We start from the raw sequence: 24,721 nt of genomic DNA, 5'->3' as shown, positions 1-24,721 counted from the left end.
TCCAGACTTAAAGTGTGATGCACTGAAATAACAGTCACTGGGACATTACAGGCTTGAAAAGGACAATTGTGAGTTTGGTTTTTGATATGTAGAATTTCTGGTATTTTTGAGAAGTTTAAGTGCAGGATTCACATGGATTGTTGGGTAGAAGTCTGGAGATAGATTGGCTGTCGGCTAAAAGGTAAATTTCTTAAAGATGTAAATTGAAATATGAAACAGAGACGAGGTTGTCTAGATAGATACTATAGATAGAATGCAACACCAAGCCAGTGACAGAGCTGAGGGAAACTCCAGCATTTATTTGGCTTAGTTGAAGAGAGTTACCTTCAAAGGAAATTGCTTTAAGAGAAAAGAGAAATTGTGGCCATAGGAAAAGTCAAAAGAGTGAAAATCTGCTTACTAAAGAGGTACCTTCCCTCTTTATTCCCAGAATGCTAGACGCCAGGTTTGTACCTCCCAAGCATGAGATCAGAGACTCTTGCTGTACGAAAGACAGATCCAAGATCCAAAAGACCTACAGATACCAACTTTCAAGGGATCCTCCAGTGAAATGGTTGAGATTACCCACATTACTTTGCTCCACACCATAGTGAGGCCATCAGTTAACATGCTCTGCACCATCCAGAGGGTTCCAGAGTTTTTAGTGCCTAATTCTTAAATATGAGGAGAGAGCCATCATCACTTGGCATTTGAGGATTGCTTCTGTTTGGAAAGACAGAGTCAGAGTAAGGAGCATGTGTATATACTCACAGGAAATAGAGACGATTTAAGAAAGAAAATGTCTTAGAAGTATAATTATCTTTAGAAAAAAAAATTTTGATATGAGAAGAACAAGTGGGAATTCTTAGACTTCATATTCCTGTGGCAGAATTTAAAATAATCAGTAGAAGGCTTGGAAGGTAAAGTTAAGGAAATCATCCCCAAAGCAGAACAAAAACAAAACAGATATGTGGAAATAAGGATAAAAATGATCAAACCTAGATATCAAACATTTGACTAATGAAATTTCTAGGGAGGAAAAAAAAGAAAATGCAGGAGAGGAAACTATTAAAGAAGTAGTATAAGTATAACAAAGTATAACATATCCCAGACTGAATAATCAAACTTTATAGAGAGAAGCTACTGGGCATTTGGCATAACAGATTAGAAAATTAGATCTATTTCAAGATCCATTATCATTAAATTTTAAAGCATTATAGGTTAAGAGAGGTTTTGTAAAAGTTGGAAGGAGGGAGGATTATGAGAAAAAAAGTTCATGCACAAATGTTGACAAATCAGAATGGTGACATTGGGCTCATTAATAGCAATATCAGAGAAAGAAGATAAGCATTGCCTTCAAAATGCTGAGGGGACGTTCTTTTAAATTTAGGATTTTAAGCCCAGATAAACTATAATTACATAGTCAAATAAAGATATTTTGAGAAATTCCAGTTCTAAAAAAAAAAAAAAAAATATGTACCTGACATGCAGACTTTCTTTGTTAACAACTGAAAGATATGTTCTCCAAAAACAAGACAAGGAGTCATGACAACTAGAAATAGGGGGTCCATTACAAAGAAGCAGAAAGAATTCCCTGGATTTTAGTGAAGAGAGTAATCAGAGTGATGTTTCTGCAGCAGTACTAGGGAATAGACCATCCGGATGTGAGCAGGAGGGCACAGGGGTCCAGGGAAGATGTCCTAAGTGTTCATACATCTCAGGAAGAGTTTTGTAGCTCTCAGAGTTTAGGTGAAGAATTAGTGATAAGAATAAGGAAAACTAAGGAAATGATATGTACATAGAAAACCAGGCAATTATTGTCTCTTAAAATAATTGTAAAACCAATACAAGAATGGAATTGTATTCCTTAAACGCTGTATAGATAATCTGTGAACATATATATAGTTGTGTTTATACTAAATAAAAATTATTGAAAATTTTGATATAAGGACAGAGACCTCTCAACATTATGTTGTTTGATATATGTATTTTTAAGAAATGGGGGAATGTGGCATGAGCCATGTCTGCCCATCAGAGTGTGAAGGCACATGTAATAAAGGGTTAAGGAACAGAGATAAGGAGCTTAGGCACCTCTCTTAAGAAGTTTGGTGCTTTGGAGGAGAGAGGAGAGACTGGGAAAAAGATGAAGGGGGATGTGGAGTCAAGTAGATGTGTGCGTGTTTAAATAGTAGAAACTTGATAACGTGAAAAGCTGGTAAAAGAATTTTCCATAAGGACAAGTCAGGGATAAGACAGTAGTTACTGAAAGTCATTGAGAAGTTAAGAGGTGATAGGACCCACACAACACAGGTGGAGAGACTGACCTTAGTTGTGAGGACAGATCTGTAAATAACAGAGGAAGATATAGGCATTTTTTATTTTTGGTAACAGGAAGATGAAAGAGTTGCCATCTGATGGCTACTTTTGCCTTTGGAAGGAGAGAACAAAGTCAACTGCCGATGCAGAGGGACCAGTGTATCAGAGGGTTACAAGGTAAAAAGGGTTTGAAACTGCTTTGCAGAGAGAGAGTATTTAGATCATAGAAAGGCGTTAGGATGTTGTAGATTCACCTGAAGTTTATGAACGTGGATTTGTAGTGTAACTAATATGCCATTTTGTGTAACTCCCTCCAGCACTGCTCAGCTAGCTGTTGAAGGCTGGCTTAGAGGACCTGGATAGTTTGATTTACCCATGAATGGGATCTTGCCCAAAAGGCTGAACCAAAAACAGAGAGTTGGAGGAAGTTCTGAGTCTTGGCATACATGTTATCAAAATGAGGGAAATCTCAGTTGAGTCAGGAAGAAGGCCAAGAAAAGCTGACGGAAAGTAGCAAGGTCAATAAACAAACGGTCCTATTGAGATCAAAGAAAGGTAGAATGGAAGTAGTGGAAAAAAGCAATAATAATAACAGCTAACATTTACTGGGTGCTTCAGTGAGTCAGGTCCTACTCTGTGCATTTTAAATGTATTAATTCATTTTATCCTCATAACAACTCTTGTGGGAGGTTCCATTAAAACTAAAGCACTTAGTAGAGAAGTAAAACTTACACAACTCCTCAGTGGAGGAGACGGGAGTCACGTTCAGGTTGTCTGGCTCCAGAGCCTGCATGTTTAACCAGGAGGCCCCATCAAAGCTGTTCAGAGGTATAAACAGGAAGGGGAAGAGATTGTGGTCACAGACCAAAGTTTGGAGGTGGTTATAGATGATAATGTCCAAAGTGTGGCCATGATGTGGATTGCTGAGTTATCGTAAAGAGATCATCCGAAAAATGGTCAAGGGACTTGGTCACGGGCCAGGGTGTTGGAAAGGACATGTAAGTGAGAGCTGACGTCATTTAGATTATGGCAGAACTTGACTGGGCAGATTACAGACCTAGGAACTGCAGACAACCCTAGCTTCAGATGAATAGAATTTAACAGACGTGTTGTGCATTGTTGTTTGTAGACTGTCTGCAACCTCTGTTAGGTTGCTGGCTTTTTGAGGCCAGTGTTCTGTTCTACTTCTGGGACTGGGTGTATTGCGTGATTTAAATATTTGGTGAATGAAAGAATACAAAACTGAGATGCATTAACTGAAGTGAAACTCATTTTGCTGTGTTTTCCTTAGCCAACTGATCACTTTCTATTTTCTTTAATATCTTCATTTATTTGTTTTCTATAGGAAAGCCCATAACAGTGGTGAAGACTCAGATCTAAAGCAAAGGAGGAGGTAAAAAAGTAAAAATGGAAGGAGGGTCAGGGAGAGGGAGGAAGGATTAGCACTACTCAGAGTTGAAGCAAGAACGGGGATTTTGTTGTTGTTGTTATGATTTTATTAGTGGCTACTTTAAGGCTATGATAAAAAAATTGACTTTCAAATGTCAGTTTTGGCTTCAGTTGTTTCTCAATCTTACCTTCTGTAGCATCCTTAGCAATTTCTCTTTTTTTCTGCTTCATTGTATCTCAGAGGAACTGTCTTGGTTATCTATTGCTATATTAAAACCACCCCAAAACTTAGTGGCTTAAAGCAACAGCCATATGTATGTTATATGATTCTGTTGATGAACAGGTTGGTTTCAGTAGTCTCACATGAAGCTGCAGTCAGATGGCAGCTAGGACTGGAATATTCAAGAGGCCTTTCTCTCTCATGGCTTTTGTCTTGGCGGAATGGTAGGAGGCCTGGGGCTTCTTTCTCTCTATGGTCTCTCTCCCTGGCTGGTCTAGGCTTCTTGAGATGGCGGCCGGGAGGAAGCAGGAGCTACCAGCCCTGTTAAGAGATAGTCCTGGAGCTGGCAGAGTATCCCTTCCATGTCATTCTGTTGATGAAGTCAGTCACAGGGCCAGGGCTAATTCAAAGGGAGGGGAAATAGACTCTCCCTCTGTCAATGGGTGGGGGATGTGACAGGACTTTGTGTCCATAGTTAGTCTACCACAGGGACTTAGAGCTTTGCCGTGTCAGAGTTCTGTTGGAAGTGCTTGATTTTGTGGTCTTTTTGGGGAGCATGGTGACATTTGTCTTCATCTGCTTTCACATGTCTGTAGACTCATTCGGATGTCTTACTGAATTGAGTAACACTGACTGAGGGAGGGATGATACAGCTACTTATGTTTGGCTTAGTCATTTCACTGCAAAAGTCATTCCAAAGAACCAATATGAACCTTCCTGAAATTTTTTTATTTGTCATAAATGTGGGTTTTTTTCTTTTGTTCTTCTCATTTTGTCCTCAGGTCACGCTCACGCTGTAACACGAGCAGTGGTAGTGAATCAGAAAATTCTAATAGAGAACACCGGAAAAAGAGAAACAGGTAATATCTGAAACCGTAGTTACCTGGAACTCCAAAATCAGAGGTGGCTGCTGGTGGTAGAAGCTGTGCATCCTCTATTTTTAAGCCTGATTTTCTCCTCTGTGTTTAATAAGGAATCTGGCACTGTTTTGAAGCACTATTTTAGGAAACTGCAGCTCTTTGAACTGAGCGTCTGATCTTTATAATAAGATGATTAAATAACTTGGCAATCAGGGTCTCTTCTTGTTAATTAAAAAAAAAGATGATCTATATTTAGGTGCAATGTGTAGTGAGTTTGTTTAAGGATGGTAAGAAATGTTGCCATTTTTAGAGGAATTTCTCCCTGAAGTATCTTTTTTTTTTTAAATTTTTTTAACGTTTTATTTATTTTTGAGACAGAGAGAGACAGAGCATGAACAGGGGAGGGTCAGCCAGAGGGAGACACAGAATCTGAAACAGCCTCCAGGCTCTGAGCTGTCAGCACAGAGCCCGACGCGGGGCTCCAACTCACGGACCTCGAGATCATGACCTGAGCCGAAGTCGGCCGCTTAACCGACTGAGCCACCCAGGCGCCCCTGAAGTATCTTTTAACTGACATTACCATATTTTGCCCAGCCAAAACGGAGAGACTCATTGTTTCATAGATGTACATGAAAATATGCATTTATATTCATGTCAGGAACATACAATTAGATGGATAAATGTATTTAGTTCATATCTTTAAGACTGCTATTTAAAGGCTCATTCTTAAGAGCTTGTTAATAATATCATTTAACATGTACTCAGTATTAGTGATAGCTTAATGCCTTGATCAGTTCTCCCTATTCCCAAAGTATTTACTGAACAAAAAGTGTTCACATAGTGAAAGAGCACCACCATATGAGGAATGAGAGGGATTTGGTTTCTGGTTGTCTCAGCTTCTAACCCAGTGGTTCCCAACCGGGGGCAATTTTGTCCTGCCCTTCCACTCTCTGAGGACATTCAACAATGTTTTGAGACACTTTTGATTGTCACAATTGGGTGGGGGGATTGCTATTGGCCAGGGGAGCTACTAAATATCCTGTAATGCACAGGACAGCCCTCTCCCACCCAAGACGTATCTGGTCCAAAAAATGTTAGTAGTGCCACCACTAGGAAACTCATTCCCACCTCATGGGGAGCTCTGGCCTGGTTGCTTTACTTTTCTGGGTCGTCTTTTTCCCTTGTGTAAAGTGAGGAAGTCAGAGGAGATAATCCCTAAGGTCTTTCTTTAGTACTTGAAGCCCTCGTGCTTGGCACACACTGAATTGTCCTGCCTAACTCTAAAGCCTGTGTCATAATAGCCCAGACAGCATTGTAAGAGCGGATCATTTTCTTAGGAAAGTTTTCTCTGTGGAACCTTCTTAGGGGCTGGAGTCACACTAGATAGAGGTAAGATCTCAGTGTGTTATGACACCCTTCTCAAGGAAATGATTATGGTTTCTTCATCTGCAAAAGCCCAAGTGTGGAGGGTAGCTTTCCCTCAGGTGACTTCTTCCTACTCTGAAATTCAGTATCTGCATAAACAACACAAAACATAGCAAAAAACAAAAAAACAGATTTTCCTCCTATTTGTACTTATGATCAAGCCAGTATCTTAACAAATTTATTTGTTTTGCTTGTTGTATTCTAAGTTATGCTCATAGATGCCCTGGTCTCAACTTCTCAGAAGGTGACCTGTTAAAAAAAAAAATGTCTTTTGGGGGCACCTGGGTGGCTCAGTCGGTTAAGTGTCCAACTTGGGCTCAGGTCATGATCTCGCCGTTTATGAGTTCTAGCTCTGTGCTAACAGCACAGAGCCTGCTTCAGATCCTCTGTCTCCCTCTCTCTCTCTCTCTCTCTGCCCCTCCCTCCCCTCTCAAAAATAAATAAACATTTAAAAAAATTTCTTTTGGGGCCCAAAGTGCTCATGGTGACATTTGCTGTTACAAATGAAATACCCTGTAAACGTTGCCAACAAGTCCTTAAATAGTCCATTCCCGATCTAGTTGGAGCAGCTTTAATATTCCTCATAGGTGTTTTCTCCCTCACGAGTTTCTCCCTTTGCCTTCCATGAGTGATTTTGTAGATTGGCTTTCTTTCTAGTGTGTTAGTGTATTCTAGAGTGGTGGTGGCTCTGAATGTTGACATGCCATTATACTCTGTAAGGTATTAATGAGAAATCACTTTCAAACACACTCTGACCCAAAGCCTTTCCAACTCATTTATTTTGCCAGTAGAAGTACTGCCCCAGGGTTACATAAGTTGCCTATTGTCTGTGTAAGATGGAGTCTAGGGTCGAGTTCTCAGGACCCTAGCAAAAACTAGGCAGAGGGGAAAATATGTCTTCTAGTTCCATTTTCTCCTGAAAGTGGTGCAGCAGGTGACAGTGTGCAGGGAGGAAGGGGGGACAGAAACATCGTATTGCCTTTGGGTGCCGTTTCCTCATTATATTATGCTATCGCTAACCCTTCTGTCCAATTATTAGCCTTTTAGATTTTGCCAGAACCCATTCATTCCACATCAGGATGCAGAGATCTGAATATTTAAACTGCAGCCCTACTGACAGTCCTGTTGAGTCTTCTGTCTGTGATGAAGGGTTGTTTCCTCGTGTCTGACTTCCTACTTGTTCAAAGACTCCTTTTTGGGGGAGAGGATGAATCTCTTCAACCTTACCCTGCCTTATCTCAGCCAGTAGTGTGACACAACCAAGCTCTCAGTAGCATCCTTTGTGTTTTTATTAAAGGAACCTGGTAACCCTAGAAAGGGGCAAACTGAATCCTGAGCATGCTGATGTGCTACTTCCTGCCAGCAAATTCTCTAAATTCGGCCCCAATACTTCATTACCTTTGAAACCAGAGCCTGCACTTGACACACCCCACTTTCCTGTCTCCCTGGGGGAACTGTACCCTGGGACAGCCAGTCAAAGATTGTACAGATATGTTTTTTGAATGTTTTGAAGCCTCTGCTGTGTCTAGTGGAACTTTAGGCAGAGTCAGGGTTACTTTTTGGAGATGTGTATATTCTTTGTGGTTTTGGGGATGTTGTTCCCTTTGTCACTCCTTCTTGCTGGATTATTTATTTTTTTATTTTTAATTTTTTTAAATGTTTATTTATTTTTGAGAGAAAGAGACAGAGAGTGCAAGCAGGAGAGGGAGTAGGGAGAGGGAGACACAGAATCTGAAGCAGGTTCCAGGTTCTGAGCTGTCAGCACAGAGCCCGACGCGGGGCTCGAACTCATGGAGTGTGAGATCATGACCTGAGCTGAAGTCAGACGCTTAACCAATGGAGCCACCTGGGCGCCTCTTGCTGGATTATTTTTTTAACATAAAGAAGTCTTACCTATTAGATTTGAAGCCCCTCTATTGAAATACTGGGTGTTATTTTTTAGTTTAGTTTAGTTTATCTACAATGTCTACCCACTGGAGCATAATCTGCTTTGCTGTTCCCATGGATAACAATTTAAACATCTCTGATTTTGTGTGAGGAGAACTACAAGTTAATAAAACAATATTTATAAATCAGCTTTACCCAAAGCAGTACTTATGGCTTTTAACAACCATTAAAAGTAAATAATAAGGGGCACCTGGGTGGCTCAGCCTTTTGAGCTTCCAACTTTGGCTCAGGTCATGATGTCACAGTTCATGGGTTTGAGCCCACATTGGGCTTTGTGCTGATAGTACGGAACCTGCTTCAATTCTCTGTCTCCCTCTCTCTCTCTGCCCCTCCCCCTCTTGTTCTCTCTCTCTCTCTCTCTCTCCCTCCCTCCCTCCCTCTCTCCCTCTCTCCCTCTCTCTCAAAAATAAATAAATGTTAAAAAAAAAGAAAAAATTTGAGGCGCCTGGGTGGCTCAGTTGGTTAAGCATCTGACTTTGTCTTGGGTCATGATCTCACCATTCTTGGGTTCAAGCCCCATGTCAGGCTCTGTGCTGACAGCTTGAAGCCTGGAGCCTGCTTCAAATTCTGTGTCTCCCTCTCTCTCTGCCCCTCCCCTGCTCATGCTCTGTCTCTCTCTCTCTCTCTCTCTCTCTCAAAAATAAACACAAAAAATTTTTTTAAAAAAGGAAAAAATAATTCGTACCAACTCTGGAAGGCTAATATTAGGAACAAAGATTGTTCCAGTTTGAGAAACACGTAGCTGTAGGGAAGCACATCCTCTCTCTCCTCTGGGGCCAGAGCTAGTCCAAAGTTACTGAGGTTTCTGTTGTCACTTGTGTGTTAACGCTGGGCTTTCAGTCCGCGTCATTTCCTATGGCACGAGAAGGCTCTGCTTCCTCCTTTATTTTGGAGACCTGTTGATGTCTTTCTTTACACCTTTCCATCTTAGTTATTTCTTTAGTATTTTTGTAATCTGGATGAGTACCCTACAGTTTTTTTCTAGGTTTTGAGATTTGAGAAGACAGTTTTTTACTCCTTTGTTGGGGCACTGTTTGTTGTTATAAAATATAAGATGACAGGGGTGCCTGCATGGCTCAGTTGGTTAAATGTCTGACTCTTGATTTTGGCTCAGGTCATGATCTCATGGATCATGGGATTGAGCCCCACATTGGGCCCTGCACTGACAGCTTGGAGCCTGCTTGGGATTCTCTCTCTCTGTCTCTCTCCCCCTCCCCCATTCATGTGCACATGTTCTCTTTCTCTAAATAAATAAATACATAAATAAATAAATAAATAAATAAATAAATAAATAAATAAATAAATAAATATTAAATAACATCTAAGATGCCAAAAGCCTTATTTTCCCCTTAGTGTCTCTGCTTATAGCTTCATCTCTGTCCTCCTACCTCCCTTTTTAATCTATCACATTATTTTTCCTCACTCAGTTTCTTTCTTTTCTTTTCTTAGCTTCTCTCCACTCTTTCTTCCTTTCTTTTGTCTTCTTTGAGTCATGTCTCCACGTAGGAGCCAGGGACGTGTCAGAAAAAAACCCAAGGATGTGGGTCAGGGTCTCGGTTCTGTCTTGTACTGGTATGTGACCTTGCGCAACTCTTTAAACCAGTTTAAATCTCAGTTTTCTCATCTTTAAAGTGGGGTGTATACCAATCTTTGTTGTTGAATGGGTCACTATAAAGATAAATGAAATCTAGGAAATGAGAGAATTTGATGGTGGAACCATGTAGTCTGATAGCTGACCTTTGAAATTATGGCCTCTTCTTTGCCTGTCTCTGCTCTCTTCCACCCCTTTCTCCAGCTTTTCCCACTTTTCTTTAGTCTCATATTCCTTTCTCCCACTTACCCTACCTTTACACATTTGGTTGTTTTCAGACCAGACCTTCTTATCCTCTGATTCATCAATAGGTTTTAGTAGATTTTAGGTCCCTGTGTGTGTTTCCAAGTGTATGATTTTCTGGTGATAGGGTCTGTAGCTTTTATCAGATTCTTAAGGGGGTGTCTTTGTAACCCCAAACAGTTATAAAGTGGTCATTATGATCTAAACTATAAAGAAAAGATTGATATTAGCAAATGAAATTGGTACTTCACTTCACTGGCAGGGTTAACTAAAATGCTTAAGTTTTCTTTAAAGATTACTTACTTTGCTCTGCTGATTTATGAAACAATCAGTTGGACTAAATTTATCAAATTGGGAACCTACCAAGTACAAGGCAGTATGAAGCTAATGATCTATATAGATATTAGATTATATTTGTTTTTATGAGTTAGAATTTTGAATCTTGCACCTGAGATCAGAAGTCTCAGCCAGCCTGTCTCTATAGGTTTGAGTCTATGGGCCTTGCTCTGGACTTGCCCAGGATGTATGTTGAAGGAGAACCTCGGAAGTAGACTTACAGTGTGAAACCTTTCACAAACCAGCTTTCCCTTCAAATACCTTGAGCTTAATAAAATATCCATTACATTCAAAGAACCCAGTCTGCAAAATATCTTATGTGCTCTTGATGAAAATCAGCAGTCCTTTGAGCATTCACTGGGGAACATCTGTGGATTACTTAGTCATTAGCTTAGTCAAGAGGTTTGTAAAGATCCTTTCTACTTTGAAAAGTAGAAAGTGCCCTGCATACATACACAGATACTATTAGATTAATGTATTAGATTAATGAGAACATTCAACACTGTTCAGTTTTATCGGAAGTCCCTGATATATATATATATATATATATATATATATATATATATATATATATATAGAATGATACCCTTTAACAAAAAAGAGAAGTTGGTGTTTCTAACAAATTGATTCTACCACAAATGTTGTTAGAATTTCTTCTTGCACTTTTAGATATCTTTAGAGTCTGTATTTGAATAATGGGGTAAAATGGTTTTAAATATTAAATACATTATTGCTTTTTTAAAAAAAAGAGGGTCCCCTGGGTGGTTCAGTCTGTTGAACTTCCGACTTTGGCTCAGGTCATGATCTTGCTCTTCATGAGTTCGAGCCCCACATCAGGCTCTCTGCTGTCAGCACAGAGCCTGCTTCAGATCCTCTGCCCCCCTCTTTCTGCTCTTTCCCCACTCATACTCTATCTCAAAAATAAACATTTTAAAAAATTTAAAAAGAAAAAAAAGGAAGAAGAAAGAAACTGTCTTCTATGGCACTGTAACAGGTATGATACATCTGAGTAGGGAAAATCTAGAGGATGAATATTTTGGTAGGATTTTCTTGTTGTTAGAGTCATTAAAAAAAAAAAAAAAACTTCATTATCTTTGTGCCCAAGGAAAAAGATGAGTTTTGAACGATAACAAGCTTAAACCAGTGGGTATTTTTTCCCCATAGCCTGAAAATAGGTTTCCTTGTAAGCATTCCCTATTGCCCTGTCCCTGATTTAGGTAAGGGCTGCAAACAAGGTAAAAATTGTGGGTATGGTGAGGGCAGTTCATGCAAAGCCAATAAAAACAATGCTCACCATGGTACAGATTGTAAGGGTTACTTACGGATTTCCACTTTAATAAGTCATGTCAAGATTTAGGTGTTTGATAGGGACGATTTAGGGCTTCCAGGGCATAATCAAAGTTGACAGAGATGACTCTGGTAGTGCTGAGCTGTAGCAACCAAGGAATGCTATCAGATTACTGAGTGAGTGCAAAGCAGGTTGCAAAATTAGGAAAACAGAAAGAGTTTGAAAGGGAAATTGCACCAAAGGTAGCCCATTTTTGTAGGGAGAGCATAAGGAATAAGTGGAAGAGACAGAAATACCTTTAACGGCAAATCAGAATAATATATTGACGGTAGGGGGAGGTTGGGAAAAGCAAATGAATTTTTTGCTTGCTGGTCTTTGGGGAGTATGTCGACAGATGCCTGGAACCAACAAATTTCCCAAGGGAAGAAATATTACTGAAAAAATAGATGAAGATTGGTTTATAGCAGGTGATCCAAAAATGAATGAGTTGATGAGAAACACAAGTCTACCATCACTTGGGACCTACAGGCTTAATATTAGCAATGGAGTGGCCATATGAAGCAATTGTCTGGAGAATTGTGCTATACCTGAAGAATAGAGGTTGGTTTCAATGTGTCTGACTGGCTTGGAAATAAAACACAAATAGAGAAAACATAGAGTTTTAAAACTAGAAAGGATCTTTGCAATCATTTGGTAGGTGAAGAATCTGAGAGTTGACCAGAGATGAGCAGTTTGCCCAGAGCTGGGACGAGGCAGAGCTCAGGAGCCCATGTCTTGCTCATGTTATCTTGAAGCTTCATTCTACATTTGCTCCATGGGCTTTCTCAGGTTCAGCATTAAACGTGGCCTTTATCCCAGTGAATGAGAAATGAGTTAAGAACTGGAATAAAGGAAGGTCCTATTAGGAACAAAACTCCTCAGGTAAAGGTGGGGGGGCAAAGTGAGACCCATGGGGTTTGTGTAAGAATTCATTTGGTAATGTGAGGAATTTTGTAGAAGAGGCAGAACTATAATTGGGAAGTAGGAAAGAAGAGACTAGGAATAGTCATTACCTTCATTATTGTTATCAAGTGATTATATGGCATTTCATCTTCAAAACCTTTTGCAGACTTTAATTAAGTGTCAAGTGCAGTCATAATCAAAATTGCATAGATCATCTGGAAAAGTAGGATGTTGAAGTTTGGCGAGACATGTAGGAAATATATTAGAATTCTCTTATTCTGAAACATTGTTGGGATATACCTTATTCTAAAGCAATGGTCTCCCTTAAATATTGATTAAAAAATGAAAGCCTTGTTATGATAAGTCTTCTTAACCCAGCTGTTAACTCTCCTTACTTGTGGATGAGGAGATAGACAAAATATGACGAATGTAGTTATTACCTTGGAGAGTACATGAACGAAACACTTAATATTTTTGAGGTTCTCTTCTATTTTATTTTATTTTAATTTGTTTAATGTTTATTTTTGACAGAGACAGAGCACTAGCGGGGAGGAGGGGGACAGAGACAGAGAGGGAGACCCAGAATCTGAAATAGGCTCCAGGCTCTGATGCGGGCCTCGAACTCAGAAACTGGGAACAGTGAGATCATGACCTGAGCCAAAGTTGGATGCCGACTGAGCCACCTAGGCGCCCCTGAGGGTCACTTTTAAATGCAACATCTGAAAATGAATACATCCCTAGTATAACCCACCGTGGACTCCTTTTTCCCCCTTGAGACTTTCATGACTATCTGTCCTGTAAGAGTACATTTTGACTTTTTAAAAGGTATTATGTCGATAACAATGCTTGCAGTGTTTTTATTCTTCAAAATATGAATCTCTACATCAAAATTAAAATATAGCAGAAGAGCAAAAAAAGCAACACTGGTATATCCCATACCTAGGGATAAATGAGACAAGGCAGAATCATAGGGGATGCCTTTCACCCAAATGTCTATTTCTTTATTCTTTCATTCACAAAATAGTTCACTCCTGCCTTTTAAGGATTGAGCATTATAATATTCTTGCTTCCAAGAGCTAGGATTTTTCCTTTCCACACTGTACCTGTGTTTTCTGGAGCACTTCAGGGATGGAAGAAATGACACTTTCATTCTTGTAATGAGGCACCATTAACCAGCGACCATTTGTAAGGGTGTAATTTCAAACTTCATTACAGATTTAGGTAGCCACACAACCTCATTACTTGGGAAAATGTGCTTCTGTTGTGACTCTCCAATGAGCCTTACATTTTTAATGCACCTTGTTAGAATATTTATGAGATAGTATCACCAGTAGAGGGCATCTGTCTCTGAAACATGTGGATGTTACCTGACAGGGTTTCACTGCCCTCACTTTAGAGTCTTCTGTTAGAAAAACAGAAGTTATAGGTACATGCCATAGTCTGAAATTCTTTCCGATTTAGTTTTCATTACTAGCAAGGTATTGGAACTATGTGTGGTCATGTCTTTGTCTTATTTTTATTTTTATTTTTTAATTATCAGGGTAAAGTCTCAGTATGAAGGTAATGAGCTAAAGTCCACACTGGAAGAGAATGAGAGTATAGTAATTGTGCTTCCTTTTAAATGTCTATCCTCTGGGTAAAGTATATTTGCCATGCTGGTAGGCTTGACCTCTGAAAAATATTAAAAGATGCTGACATCCTGGTGAAAAAAATTTAACATTGTGAAATTTAGTCTTGCCCATGAACTGTGCAGCAAATTGGCTTAGAATGGAAGCTATGGTCTAAAAGACTCCAGGGTGAGGAGTTAGGAGACCTGGGTTTTATGTGTTTTTCTGGGAAGTTGAGGTGTGAGTTCCTGTGGGAGGGGAAGTAACTCCTGCCAGCCTGACATATTCCCATTGAGTGTCTCTTCCTAACTCTGGGTCCCTCATGTCCTGAGAGTGTCCAAGAATTGCTCCCCCACTGGACTGTCACATGATAACGTAGAGTGGTTCAGAGATTGTAGGTTCTGGCTATGAAAATACATGTGTGTGTGTGTGTGTGTGTGTGTGTGTGTGTGTGTGTGTGTGTATGCGTATGCATGCATGTGACATTTTCAAGTGGGAATGTTTGTTTCAAAGAATAATAATTATAATCTCAAGTAGTATACATTCTCATATTTTTCTTTGGATCTAATTTTTTTAAATGTTTATTTTAGTGAAAGAGAAAGAGTGGGGGAGGGGCAGAGGTGGGGGAGAGAGGATCCCAAGCAAGCTCCACACTTTTAGTGCTGAGCCCAACACAGGGCTCGAACTCACGACCTATAAGATCATTGAGATCAAGAGTCAGATGCTTAACTGACTGAGCCACCCAGGTACCCCTAGAAATTTCTAATATTAAAGTCTATAGCAATGTATATTCAATTTTAATTTCCTCTGTACATGCTGTGAGAGAGAGAACTATGTTTCTGAATCTGAAACATGGCATCACTGTATCCTGTTAATTTTCATATAACAGCCTATTAGAAATGAAAGCTTTAGTGAGGAAACACAGTTCAAAGGCTTGAAGTGTGTTACAGATAATTTTTTACCTAACACAATTTCTCTTTAATCTAGAGATATTTAAATAGTTTCTTCTTCATAAGCTACTATAGTTTTTAACTTGAATTTGCTTTACATTGTCTTTAACTTATTTGTGAAATGAATTATTTGTCACCCATCTGCTGATTTGCATTTATAAGCAAATCTAGATATCCACCCCATGGCCTGTACTAAGTGCTGTTCACAGGGCAACCAAAAGACATCTGTTAAGAGAGAGAAAATGTCTCCAGACTTGTCTGTCTGTTCTTCTCATTTTTTTTTTTGAAGCAGTTATTCTCATATAGTCACAGTTTTGTGATGATGACCTTACAGTTCCATGCTGCTGTCCCACACCCTGGGAGCATCAGCGTGTGAAATGAATATTCCAGAGCAACTTTCTGAAGAACTAACAAAACTTTAAGTTAAATATTCAAATAACAGGTGTTTGATTTTTGTAGAGAATACCCATGGCTTCATAGAATCATTGCAGTGCATTTCAGACAGGATTGCTTTAACTAATACTTCTTCCCAACCTGTCCGCTGCAACACCTTACCTCTGTTATTAGAAAGACTTGATACAGGAGCACCTGGGTGGCTCAGTTGGTTAAGTGTCTGACTTCACTCAGGTCATGATCTCACAGTTCGTGAGTTTGAGTCCCATGTCGGCGCTGTGCTGACCACTCGGAGCCTGGAGCCTGCTTCAGATTCTGTGTCTCTCTCTCTCTGCCCCCACCCGCTCACACTCTGTCTCTCTCTCTCAAAAATAAATAAACATTAAACAAACTATTCAAAAAAAAGAAGAAGAAGAAAGAAAGACTTGATACACCAAAAATCCAAAACTTCTGCAGTGTGGTGCATGGATAGGCATTGTTAGGTTCAAACAGGATTTGAACATTCAGAATTGGTTGTCAGCACTTGAAAATTGGAAGAGTTCACTTTAAAAGCCCAAATTTGTGGATTATCCTTAAAAAAAAAATCAGAGGATTTGGAAACACTGTCCAATCTCACATGGCAGCTGCCTGTATCCCCCAGTAGCCGCCACCCTGGGTTTTCCTTTCCCTTGTTTACATTCCCTGCCTGGCCCCTGTCTGCAGGAGTGTTGAACCTTGCCTGCCTCTTGGCCAGGTGAGGCTGCCCTCATCAGAATGGCATGTACCTGCTCAGTGGCTAACACACGGTGCCACCACTTGTGGCTTCTTGTACTTCTGGTTTTCTATCTTAAAAATGGGAATTGTATCTGGCACCTTTCGTTCATGAAAAATTTGACAATTGGTGTAAAATTTTTTAAGAGTACTTCAAAGAAAAATTATTTATTGCTACTTTGGTTAGTACATTTAAAAAATATTTTGTTTCATGATTTTAGAATGGCTCTATAGCAGACACTAACTGTTTCTTTAGTCAAACCTTAAATATGTTTTAAATGAGGTTTTTGTTTGACATGCCTATTTCTTAGAAGCTTTTAAGCCAAAGATAGAAGTTTGAAACTAATATATACTTCCATATTTATGTATAAATATTCTAACAGACTTATATGTGTGTGTATACACTTATCTACTTATGGATATATTAATCCAGTTAATACATCTTAGCTTTAAGTGATTTTAATAAAACTGTTCCTTGAATAACTTTTCATTTCTTAATAAGTTTTCAATAACTTATTTGATAACTTCTTAACTTTTAAAACCAAGTTTAGGATGAACCAAAAACTAGAGCACCACATGTGTGAATATTAACTTGAGATGAATGGTCTTTCTTTTCAGAATACGTCAGGAGAATGATATGGTTGATTCAGCGCCTCAGTGGGAAGCTGTATTAAGGAGACAAAAGGAAAAAAATCAGGCGGACCCCAACAACAGACGATCCAGACATAGATCTCGCTCGTACGTGGATTTTTTTGTAGCTTTCTTCAAAAACACTGAGCTTGAAGTAGCATGCAGATTCTTGGGCAGATTGGGCTGTCTCTTTGAGGTCTAAAGTGATTGTAGTTCAACCATGATTGTCCCATTGTTTGTTTGTCATATTTACCTTCTTATGTTTGTGGCACTCATTAACTATATCTGAAGCCATAGAAGTTGGAGCAGTGCCAAAACAAAATGTCAGAAACGAGGCTATCAAAACTATGTTTTATTTTGTTTTGTTTTGTTTTTAAACAAAGCATACATTCAACCGAGTAAGTAGGCGTAGTCTTTGTTCTGGAGCCTGGCTCTTGGTGAAGTACCTGCTGTTTCTCTCAATTGGAGTCTGCAGAATTCTCTGAAGTCTTGTTTGAGATTGAACCAGATGTGAATATCTTCCTATTAAATTACCATTTGTGAGCAGTAGTCAGTGAGTGATTCATTACACCCCAATGTTGGGATTTGCCTGCTCCTTCTGTTGCTAGGCAATGCCATGTGTGAGCACAATTACCCGTAATGATGAGATTGCCAGTCCCCCAGATTAATTTTCTTTTGAGCTGATAAAATTTTTATGTTTTTTTAAATGTGTGCATCATCCAGATTTAGATATCCCCATCCCCACACCCCTTCTCAAAGCTTACCCTTTGAAAGTGAGCTGGGACTAACTACCCATCCCTTTGTGATCTTAGGTGGTTAGTTGTCTGGTGTTGCTTATTTGTGGAGGAAGGGATTAGTGTCTCAGAATGGTGGAAGGATGCCAGGGAGTGGATGCAGAGACAAGCTGTAGGTAGGTGAGGGGCTTCCAGGGAGTCAGGCAGAAGGGTGCAGCTCAAGTTAACAGAGGCCAGGAGAGGATTCTAGACAATACACCTCAGAATCCTGTGTGACTCTAAGGGATGCTTTTTAGTCTTAGATGCTTACTTTTTAATTGAAAGGTATCCTAGAGTTTGCTTTTATCGGTAGTACATCATATTGAGTGATGTCTGCTTCTTTTGTAATAAAAAATTTGCAAGTTGTCACTATGCAGTGTACCACTCCCTTACAGATTTATTCATTGCTCCATAATGTTTTTGTTGTGGAACCTAATTAAAATATTCAATTTAAAGCAGAAGTTAATAAAAAGTTTCCTTTGTCTTGGATACCACCTTCCCCCAGCTCCATTATAAAAGAGAGGTTTAGAACTGGAAGAATCAAGACCTCATTGTTGACAGTTTAACCAAAAGGCACAGAATCCCCAAGATCAGGATGCAACATACTCACGGGTAAATCTTTTGTAATCACGCTTTTACCTTTCCATGTGGAATCTTCTTCTATGAGGGACTTTCTATACACAATGTTTGGTGACTTGTTAAATCTTAAAAGACATGTTTAATTTTTCTAATAATTTCTAAAACATTCTAAATTCAATTAAATGCCAGTACTAAATTTCATTTATTAAAAAGGGAAAAGTAAAATAAAATTAGGAAAAATTTTATATATAAAATTTAAGGAGGTCAAAAAACATTACTTGAGGCAATATGTAAAATTTTTGAGTAATAGTCCATTGTATGATTATACCACAATTTGTTTATCCATTCTTCTCTTGATGGACATATGGATAGTTTCCAGTTTTTGCTATTATGTTAAAAGTTGCTATAGACATTCATACAAGTGTATCCCTGGAGTATGTTATTTTATGCCCTGGGATAAATACCTGAGTGGAATTGCTGGATTAAGGGATATTTCTAACCATATTATATGTAATAGTAACTACCACCGTGATTTCCAGGGAGGCTGAATCATTTTACACCCCCACTAGCAATGAATGAGAGTTCTAATTCTGCCCCATTCTTGCAGATACTTAGTTTTGTCTTATTAATTTTAGGTAGTCTACTTGGCCTGAAGAGGTATTCCATGATGGTTTCGATTAACATTTGCCTGATGACTAATGATGTTAACCACATTTTCCTGTGCTTTTTGGTTGTTCATATATCTTCACTTTTAGTGTTGAAGTTTTTGCCCATTTTAATTGGATTAAAATTAAGGATTAATTAAGGATTGTTTCCTTTTTATTATTTATATGTAGCATTCTTTATGTAGTCTGGATATAAGTTCTTTTTCAGATATGTGTATGGTGTATATTTTCTTCCTGGCTGTGGTTTGCTTTATCATGTTCTTAACATTGTCTTTTGATAAGCAGACTTTCTAAATTTCAGTGAAGACCAATGTATCATTTTGTTTTCATTTATAGTTAAGGCTTTTTTATATCTTAAGGAATATGGGCCTACCCTAAAGTTGCAAAGGTGTTCTCATATCTTTTTCTAGCAGGTTTATAGATTTTGCTTTTGTATTTAGGTCTGTCATCCATCTAGAATTAATTGTCCAGTATGTGTGAGGTAGAGGTAGATATTAGAAGTTTTTTCCAGTTGTTTATGCACTATTCCAGTACCATTTGTTACAAAAAAAGACTATCTTTATTGAAATGCCTTGGGGCCTTGGTTGAAAATCAATTGACTGCTTATATGTGGGCCATTGATCTAGTTGTCTATCCCTAAGCCACCAAGTTGTCTTGGTTACTGTAGCTTTATAGTAAGACTTGAATCAGGCAGTGTAAATTCTCTAATTTTTTTTTCAAGATTGCTTTAGCTATTTTAGGTCTTTTCAGTTCTGTGTGAATTTTTGAATCAGCTTGTTAGCTTCTACCAAATAGTAAAAAATAGACTTTAGACTTACGCTGAATCTACAGGTCAGTTTGGAGAAAATTCTTAACCATCCATTTATTTAAGTCTCTTAACAACTTTCAGCAGTGTTTCTTGGATTTCAGGACAGAGTTATTGCATTTATTTTGTTACATTTAACCCTAAGTGTTTAATATTTTTAATGGTACTGAACTGTCCTTTAAAAAATGTTATTCTCCAATTGTTGGTTAGTAGATAGGAACACAAATTATTTTTTGATATTAATATTGTATCTTGCCATCCTGCAACCTTGTTAAATTGATTTCATATCTCCAGAAGCTTTTTTTTTTTAATTTCTTACAATTTCCCACATTTACAGTCCCATTGTTTGTGACCAGGGACTACTTCCCTTTATTTCTATTTTTTTTCTTTTTATTTCTGTTTTTTCCTTAATGCACTTGCTAGATCTTCCATTTTAGTGTTGTATTACAATTTTGAAAAGAAGTGTTATGAAAGGAGACCTCCTTGGCTTGTTCTTTTTCCTATAGAGGAAACATTCAATATGTTTAAGTATGATGCTAGCTGTAAGACTGAGGAAGATCCATTCTGTTTCTAGTGTAAGAGGTTTTTTTTTTTTATCATGAATGAATCTTGAATTTTGTTATAAGCTTTTTCTGCATCTGAGGTGACTGTATATGGGTTTTCTTCTTTATGCTGTTAGTGGGAGAATTACAGTGATTTGCTTTGAATGATACATCCTTGCATTCCTGAGATAAGCCCTCAGGGTCATGATGTATTATCTTTTCTGTATATTGTGGGATTCTATTTGATACTATTTTGTTGAGAAACACTGGTCTATAATTTTCTTGTAGTAAGTATCTTTGTCAGGTTTCTGGCAATGGGGTTTTACTGGTCATTTAAAATAATTTGGGAAGTGTTCCCTTTTTCTTCATTTTCTGAAAGAGTGAAGTAAAAAATTAACATTATTCCTTCCTTAAATATTTGATATAATTCACCAGTAAAACCATCTCTGTCTGGAATTTCCTTAGTGGAAAGTTTCAAATTATAAACTTGATTTCTTAAACAGATAGTGATAAATTGGGCTATTCAGGTTTTTTACTTGTTTTGTGTGAGTTTGAGTAATATATGTTTTAAAAGGAGTTTGTTCATTTTATCTAACTTGTCAAATCTTTTAGCAAAAACTTGTTCATAATAATGCTTTAGTGTCTTTTTAACATCTGTTGTGATATTACCTCTTTTATTCCTGATGTTGATTGTATTTCTCTTAATTTTTCCCTTAATCTATCTTTTCAGAGAACTTTGGGTTTTTCTTTGTTGTCTATTTCATTGATTTCCACTCTTTTTTTTTTTTTTTTTTTAACGTTTATTTATTTTTGGGACAGAGAGAGACAGAGCATGAACGAGGGAGGGGCAGAGAGAGAGGGAGACACAGAATCGGAAACAGGCTCCAGGCTCTGAGCCATCAGCCCAGATGCCTGATGCGGGGCTCGAACTCACGGACGACGAGATCGTGACCTGGTTGAAGTCGGACGCTTAACCGACTGCGCCACCCAGGCGCCCCTGATTTCCACTCTTTATTATTTCTTTCTGTTTATTTTGTCTTTTATTCTTTTTTCATCTTCTTAAGATGACAACGATTTTAAACCTTTTTTTAAATGTTTTTTATTACATTTGAGAGAGAGAGAGCACGCAAGTGGTGGAGGGGCAGAGAGAGAGGGAGACACGGAATCTAAGTCGTCGGCACAGAGCCCTATGCCAGGTTTGAACTTGTGTGAACTGCAAGATCATGACCTGATCTGAAGTTGGCTGCTTAACCAACTGAGCCACCCAGGCATTCTGCAAACCATTCTCCTTTTTAAATATAAGTACAGAGTTGCAGATTTCCCTCCAACTATATGTCACATATTTTAATAAGTGTTTTCATTATCATGTAATTCAAAATAATTTTTAATTTCTCTTGTGATTTCTTTGACGGTGGACTTTTTTTAGTAGTGTGTTGATTAATTTCCAGATATTAGGGGGTTTTCTAGATATCTCATTAGTATTTTTTTTTATGTTTATTTTTGAGAGAAAGAGAGAGAGAGAGAGAGACAGATGGGGGAGGGGCAGAGAGAGAGGGGGACAGAGTATCTGAAGTGGGCTTTGTGCTGACAGCAGAGAGTCCGACGTGGGGCTCAAACTCATAAGCTGTGAGATCATGACCTGAGCCAAAGTTGGAAGCTTAACCGACTGAGCCACCCAGGTTGTGCCTATTATTGATATCTAATTTAATTCCATTGTGATAAAATAATCTGTAAGATTTTAATCCCTTGAAATTTATTGAGACTTGTTTTATGACTTAGCATATGATGATGAATGATCTGATGGACTTGGGAAGAATGAGTATTCTTAGTCATTGGGTGTAGTCTATAAATGTCAAGTATATCTAGTTAGCTGATGGTGTTCTGATGGCCTCTGTCTTTTCCAATTTGTTTACTCTCCAGTCATTGAGTGAGAGGGATGTTAAAATTTCCAAAGATGATTATGAATTTATCTGTTTTAGTTCTGTCAGGTTTTTTTAAAGTCTTTTTATTTATTTTGAGAGAGAGAGAGAGAGAGAAAGAGAGAGAGAGAGGGAGAACCCAATTGGGGGAGGGGCAGAGGGAGAGGGAGAGAGAGAGAATGCCAAGCAGGCTTTGCTTGTCATTTGCTTGTGTCGATGCAGGGCTCAATCTCACCCAACCACGAGATCATGACCCCAGCCAAAATAAAGAGTAGGAAGGTTAACTGACTGAGCCACCCAAGTGCCCCAGTTCTGTCAGTTTTTGCTTTAAGTTATTTTGAAGCTCTGGTATATTTGCAATTATTTTTTGTCTTCCTGAGGAATTGACTGTTTTATTATAGTGAAATGTTTTCTTTTTGCTGGTAATATTCTTTTCCCTATGTCTACTACACACATAGGCACACAAACTCTTATGTGTGTATATATATAACCATTACAAATCTTTTTCATGCTCACTGTTTGAATGTTATGTACTTGTAATTCTTTTATTTTAAGCCAAAGTATGTCTTTTTTTTTTTTTTTTTTTTTTTTTTTTGAGAGAGAGAGAGACAGAGGGAGAGAGAGGATGCAGGAGCAGAGGATGGGCAGAGGGAGAGGGAGAGAAAATGTCGGGCAGGCTCCATGCCCCGTGCGGAGTTCCTCACGCTCAATCTCATGCCTGTGAGATCATGATCTGAGCCTCAATCAGGAGTTGGTGGCTTAACTAACTGAGCCACCAGGCACCACCAAAGTATGTCTCTATATTTAGAGTCCATCTTTTGATTACTTGTAGACAGCAAATGGTTGGTCTTTTTTTTTTTTTTAATCAAGTCTGACCATCTCTACCTTTTAAATTGAATGTTAGTATATTTACAGTTAATATAATTATTAATACATTAATAGCCTCCTATCTTGCTCTTTTTCCTATTTATCTTTTTTGTTGCTTTGTTCCTCCTTTCCTATTATATTTTGTGTTAAATGGATACTTTGGTTCTCCATTTTACTTTTAATTAACATCTTCCCTATACTTATTATTTTTTTCTTTAGTGGTTTCTCCATGGCTTACAGTATGGTTCTTTAATTTATCATAATGTGTTTAGGATTAATATCATAATCTTTCATGTAAAATGCATGTAAAATTTTATGTAATATTTTATGTAAAATTTAGAAAAATATAACTCCATTTATTCCCTCTCTTCTTCCTTTGTGCTACTGGCATATAGTTTAATTTTGCATGTTAATAGCCCCATATTATAATGTTATTATCTTGGCTTAAACAGTTTAGTTGTTTTTTAAAGAAATTAAGAAAAGAGGGGGGTAAAGTTATAGTAATGTAGTAGGCAGAAAACAGTCCCCTAGATAGGTCCACATCTTAACCTCCATGACATGTAAGTATTTTATGTTAGATGACAAAGGGAAATTAAGGTTGCAGGTAGAATTAAGATTGTTAATCAGTTGACCTTCTGCCAGGGATATTTTCCTGAGTTATCCAAATGGGCTCAAAGTAATCAGAAGGGTTCTTAAAAAGTGGAAGAAAAGACAGAAGAGGGAGTGAAAATTATTCAGTTTGAACTCAATCTGCTGTAGTTGGCTTTAAAGATGGAGGAAGGGGCAATGAGCCAAAGAATGTGGGCAGCTTCTAAAGTTGGAAGAGGTAGGGGAATGGATTTTCTTCTAGAGCCTCCAGAAAGGAATGCATCCCTGTCACAGCTTGATTTTAGTCCAGTGAGACCTTGGTCAGATTTCTGATCTACAGAACTGTAAGATAAAAAATTTGTGTTGTTTTAGCATAAGAGACTCTTAAAAACTGAGAACAAACTAAGGGTTAATGGGGGGTGGGAGGGAGAGGGGGGTGGGTGATGGGTATTGAGGAGGACACCTTTTGGGATGAGCACTGGGTGTTGTATGGAAACCAGTTTGACAATAAATTTCATATTAAAAAAATTTGTGTTGTTTTAAGCCATTAAATTTGTGGCAATTTTCTACAGCAGCAATAGAAAATGAATACAGTGGGGTGCCTGGGTGGCTCAGTCAGCTAAGCATCCAACTCTTGATTTCAGCTCAGGTCATGATCTCACAGTTTGTGGGCTCAAGCCCACAAGCCCCACATCAGGCTCTGCACTGGTAGGGTGGAACCTGCTTTGGATTCTCTCCCTCTCTCTCTGCCCCTCCCCAGCTTAGGCACATACACTCTCTTTTTCTCTCTCTCAAAGATAAATAAGCAAAAAAGAATGAATACAGTTACCCACATATTTACTATGACCAGTGTGTTTTATTTCTTCCTCTAGGTCTGACATTCAATTTTCCTTCCTTCAGCATTTCTTGTAGTACCAGTCTGCAGATGAGGAATTCTCTTCGTTTATGTGAAGATGTCTTTATCTTACCCTTGTTTGGAGCAGATGTTTTCACTAGCTATATGATTCTAAGTTGATAGTTTTTTCTTTCACACTTAAAGAGATTGTTCTGTTGTGTTCTGGTTGCTGTCATTTCTGATAAGTCTATCTTCATTCCATAGGCACTGTATGGAATTTGT

The 24,721-nt window shown here is 38.3% G+C and overlaps 1 protein-coding gene across 3 annotated transcripts in view; it reads left to right on the top strand.

Annotated features, from left to right (window-relative positions):
* EPB41L4A (erythrocyte membrane protein band 4.1 like 4A) overlaps window positions 1–24,721 on the top strand; it is a 255,409-nt gene that overhangs the window by 215,809 nt on the left and 14,879 nt on the right. For all 3 annotated transcript variants that reach the window (XM_030326299.1, XM_030326289.1, XM_030326309.1), the window contains 3 exons: window positions 3,641–3,688; window positions 4,687–4,764; window positions 16,855–16,974. In XM_030326299.1, coding sequence (XP_030182159.1) covers window positions 3,641–3,688; window positions 4,687–4,764; window positions 16,855–16,974 — 246 coding nt within the window. The remainder of the gene's footprint in view (window positions 1–3,640; window positions 3,689–4,686; window positions 4,765–16,854; window positions 16,975–24,721) is intronic.

The sequence above is a fragment of the Lynx canadensis genome, chromosome A1 (genome assembly GCF_007474595.2).
Source record: "Lynx canadensis isolate LIC74 chromosome A1, mLynCan4.pri.v2, whole genome shotgun sequence".
NCBI lineage: Eukaryota > Metazoa > Chordata > Mammalia > Carnivora > Felidae > Lynx > Lynx canadensis.
The sequence above is the reverse complement of the archived record's forward strand: the minus strand, read 5'-3'. Positions and strand labels throughout refer to the sequence as shown.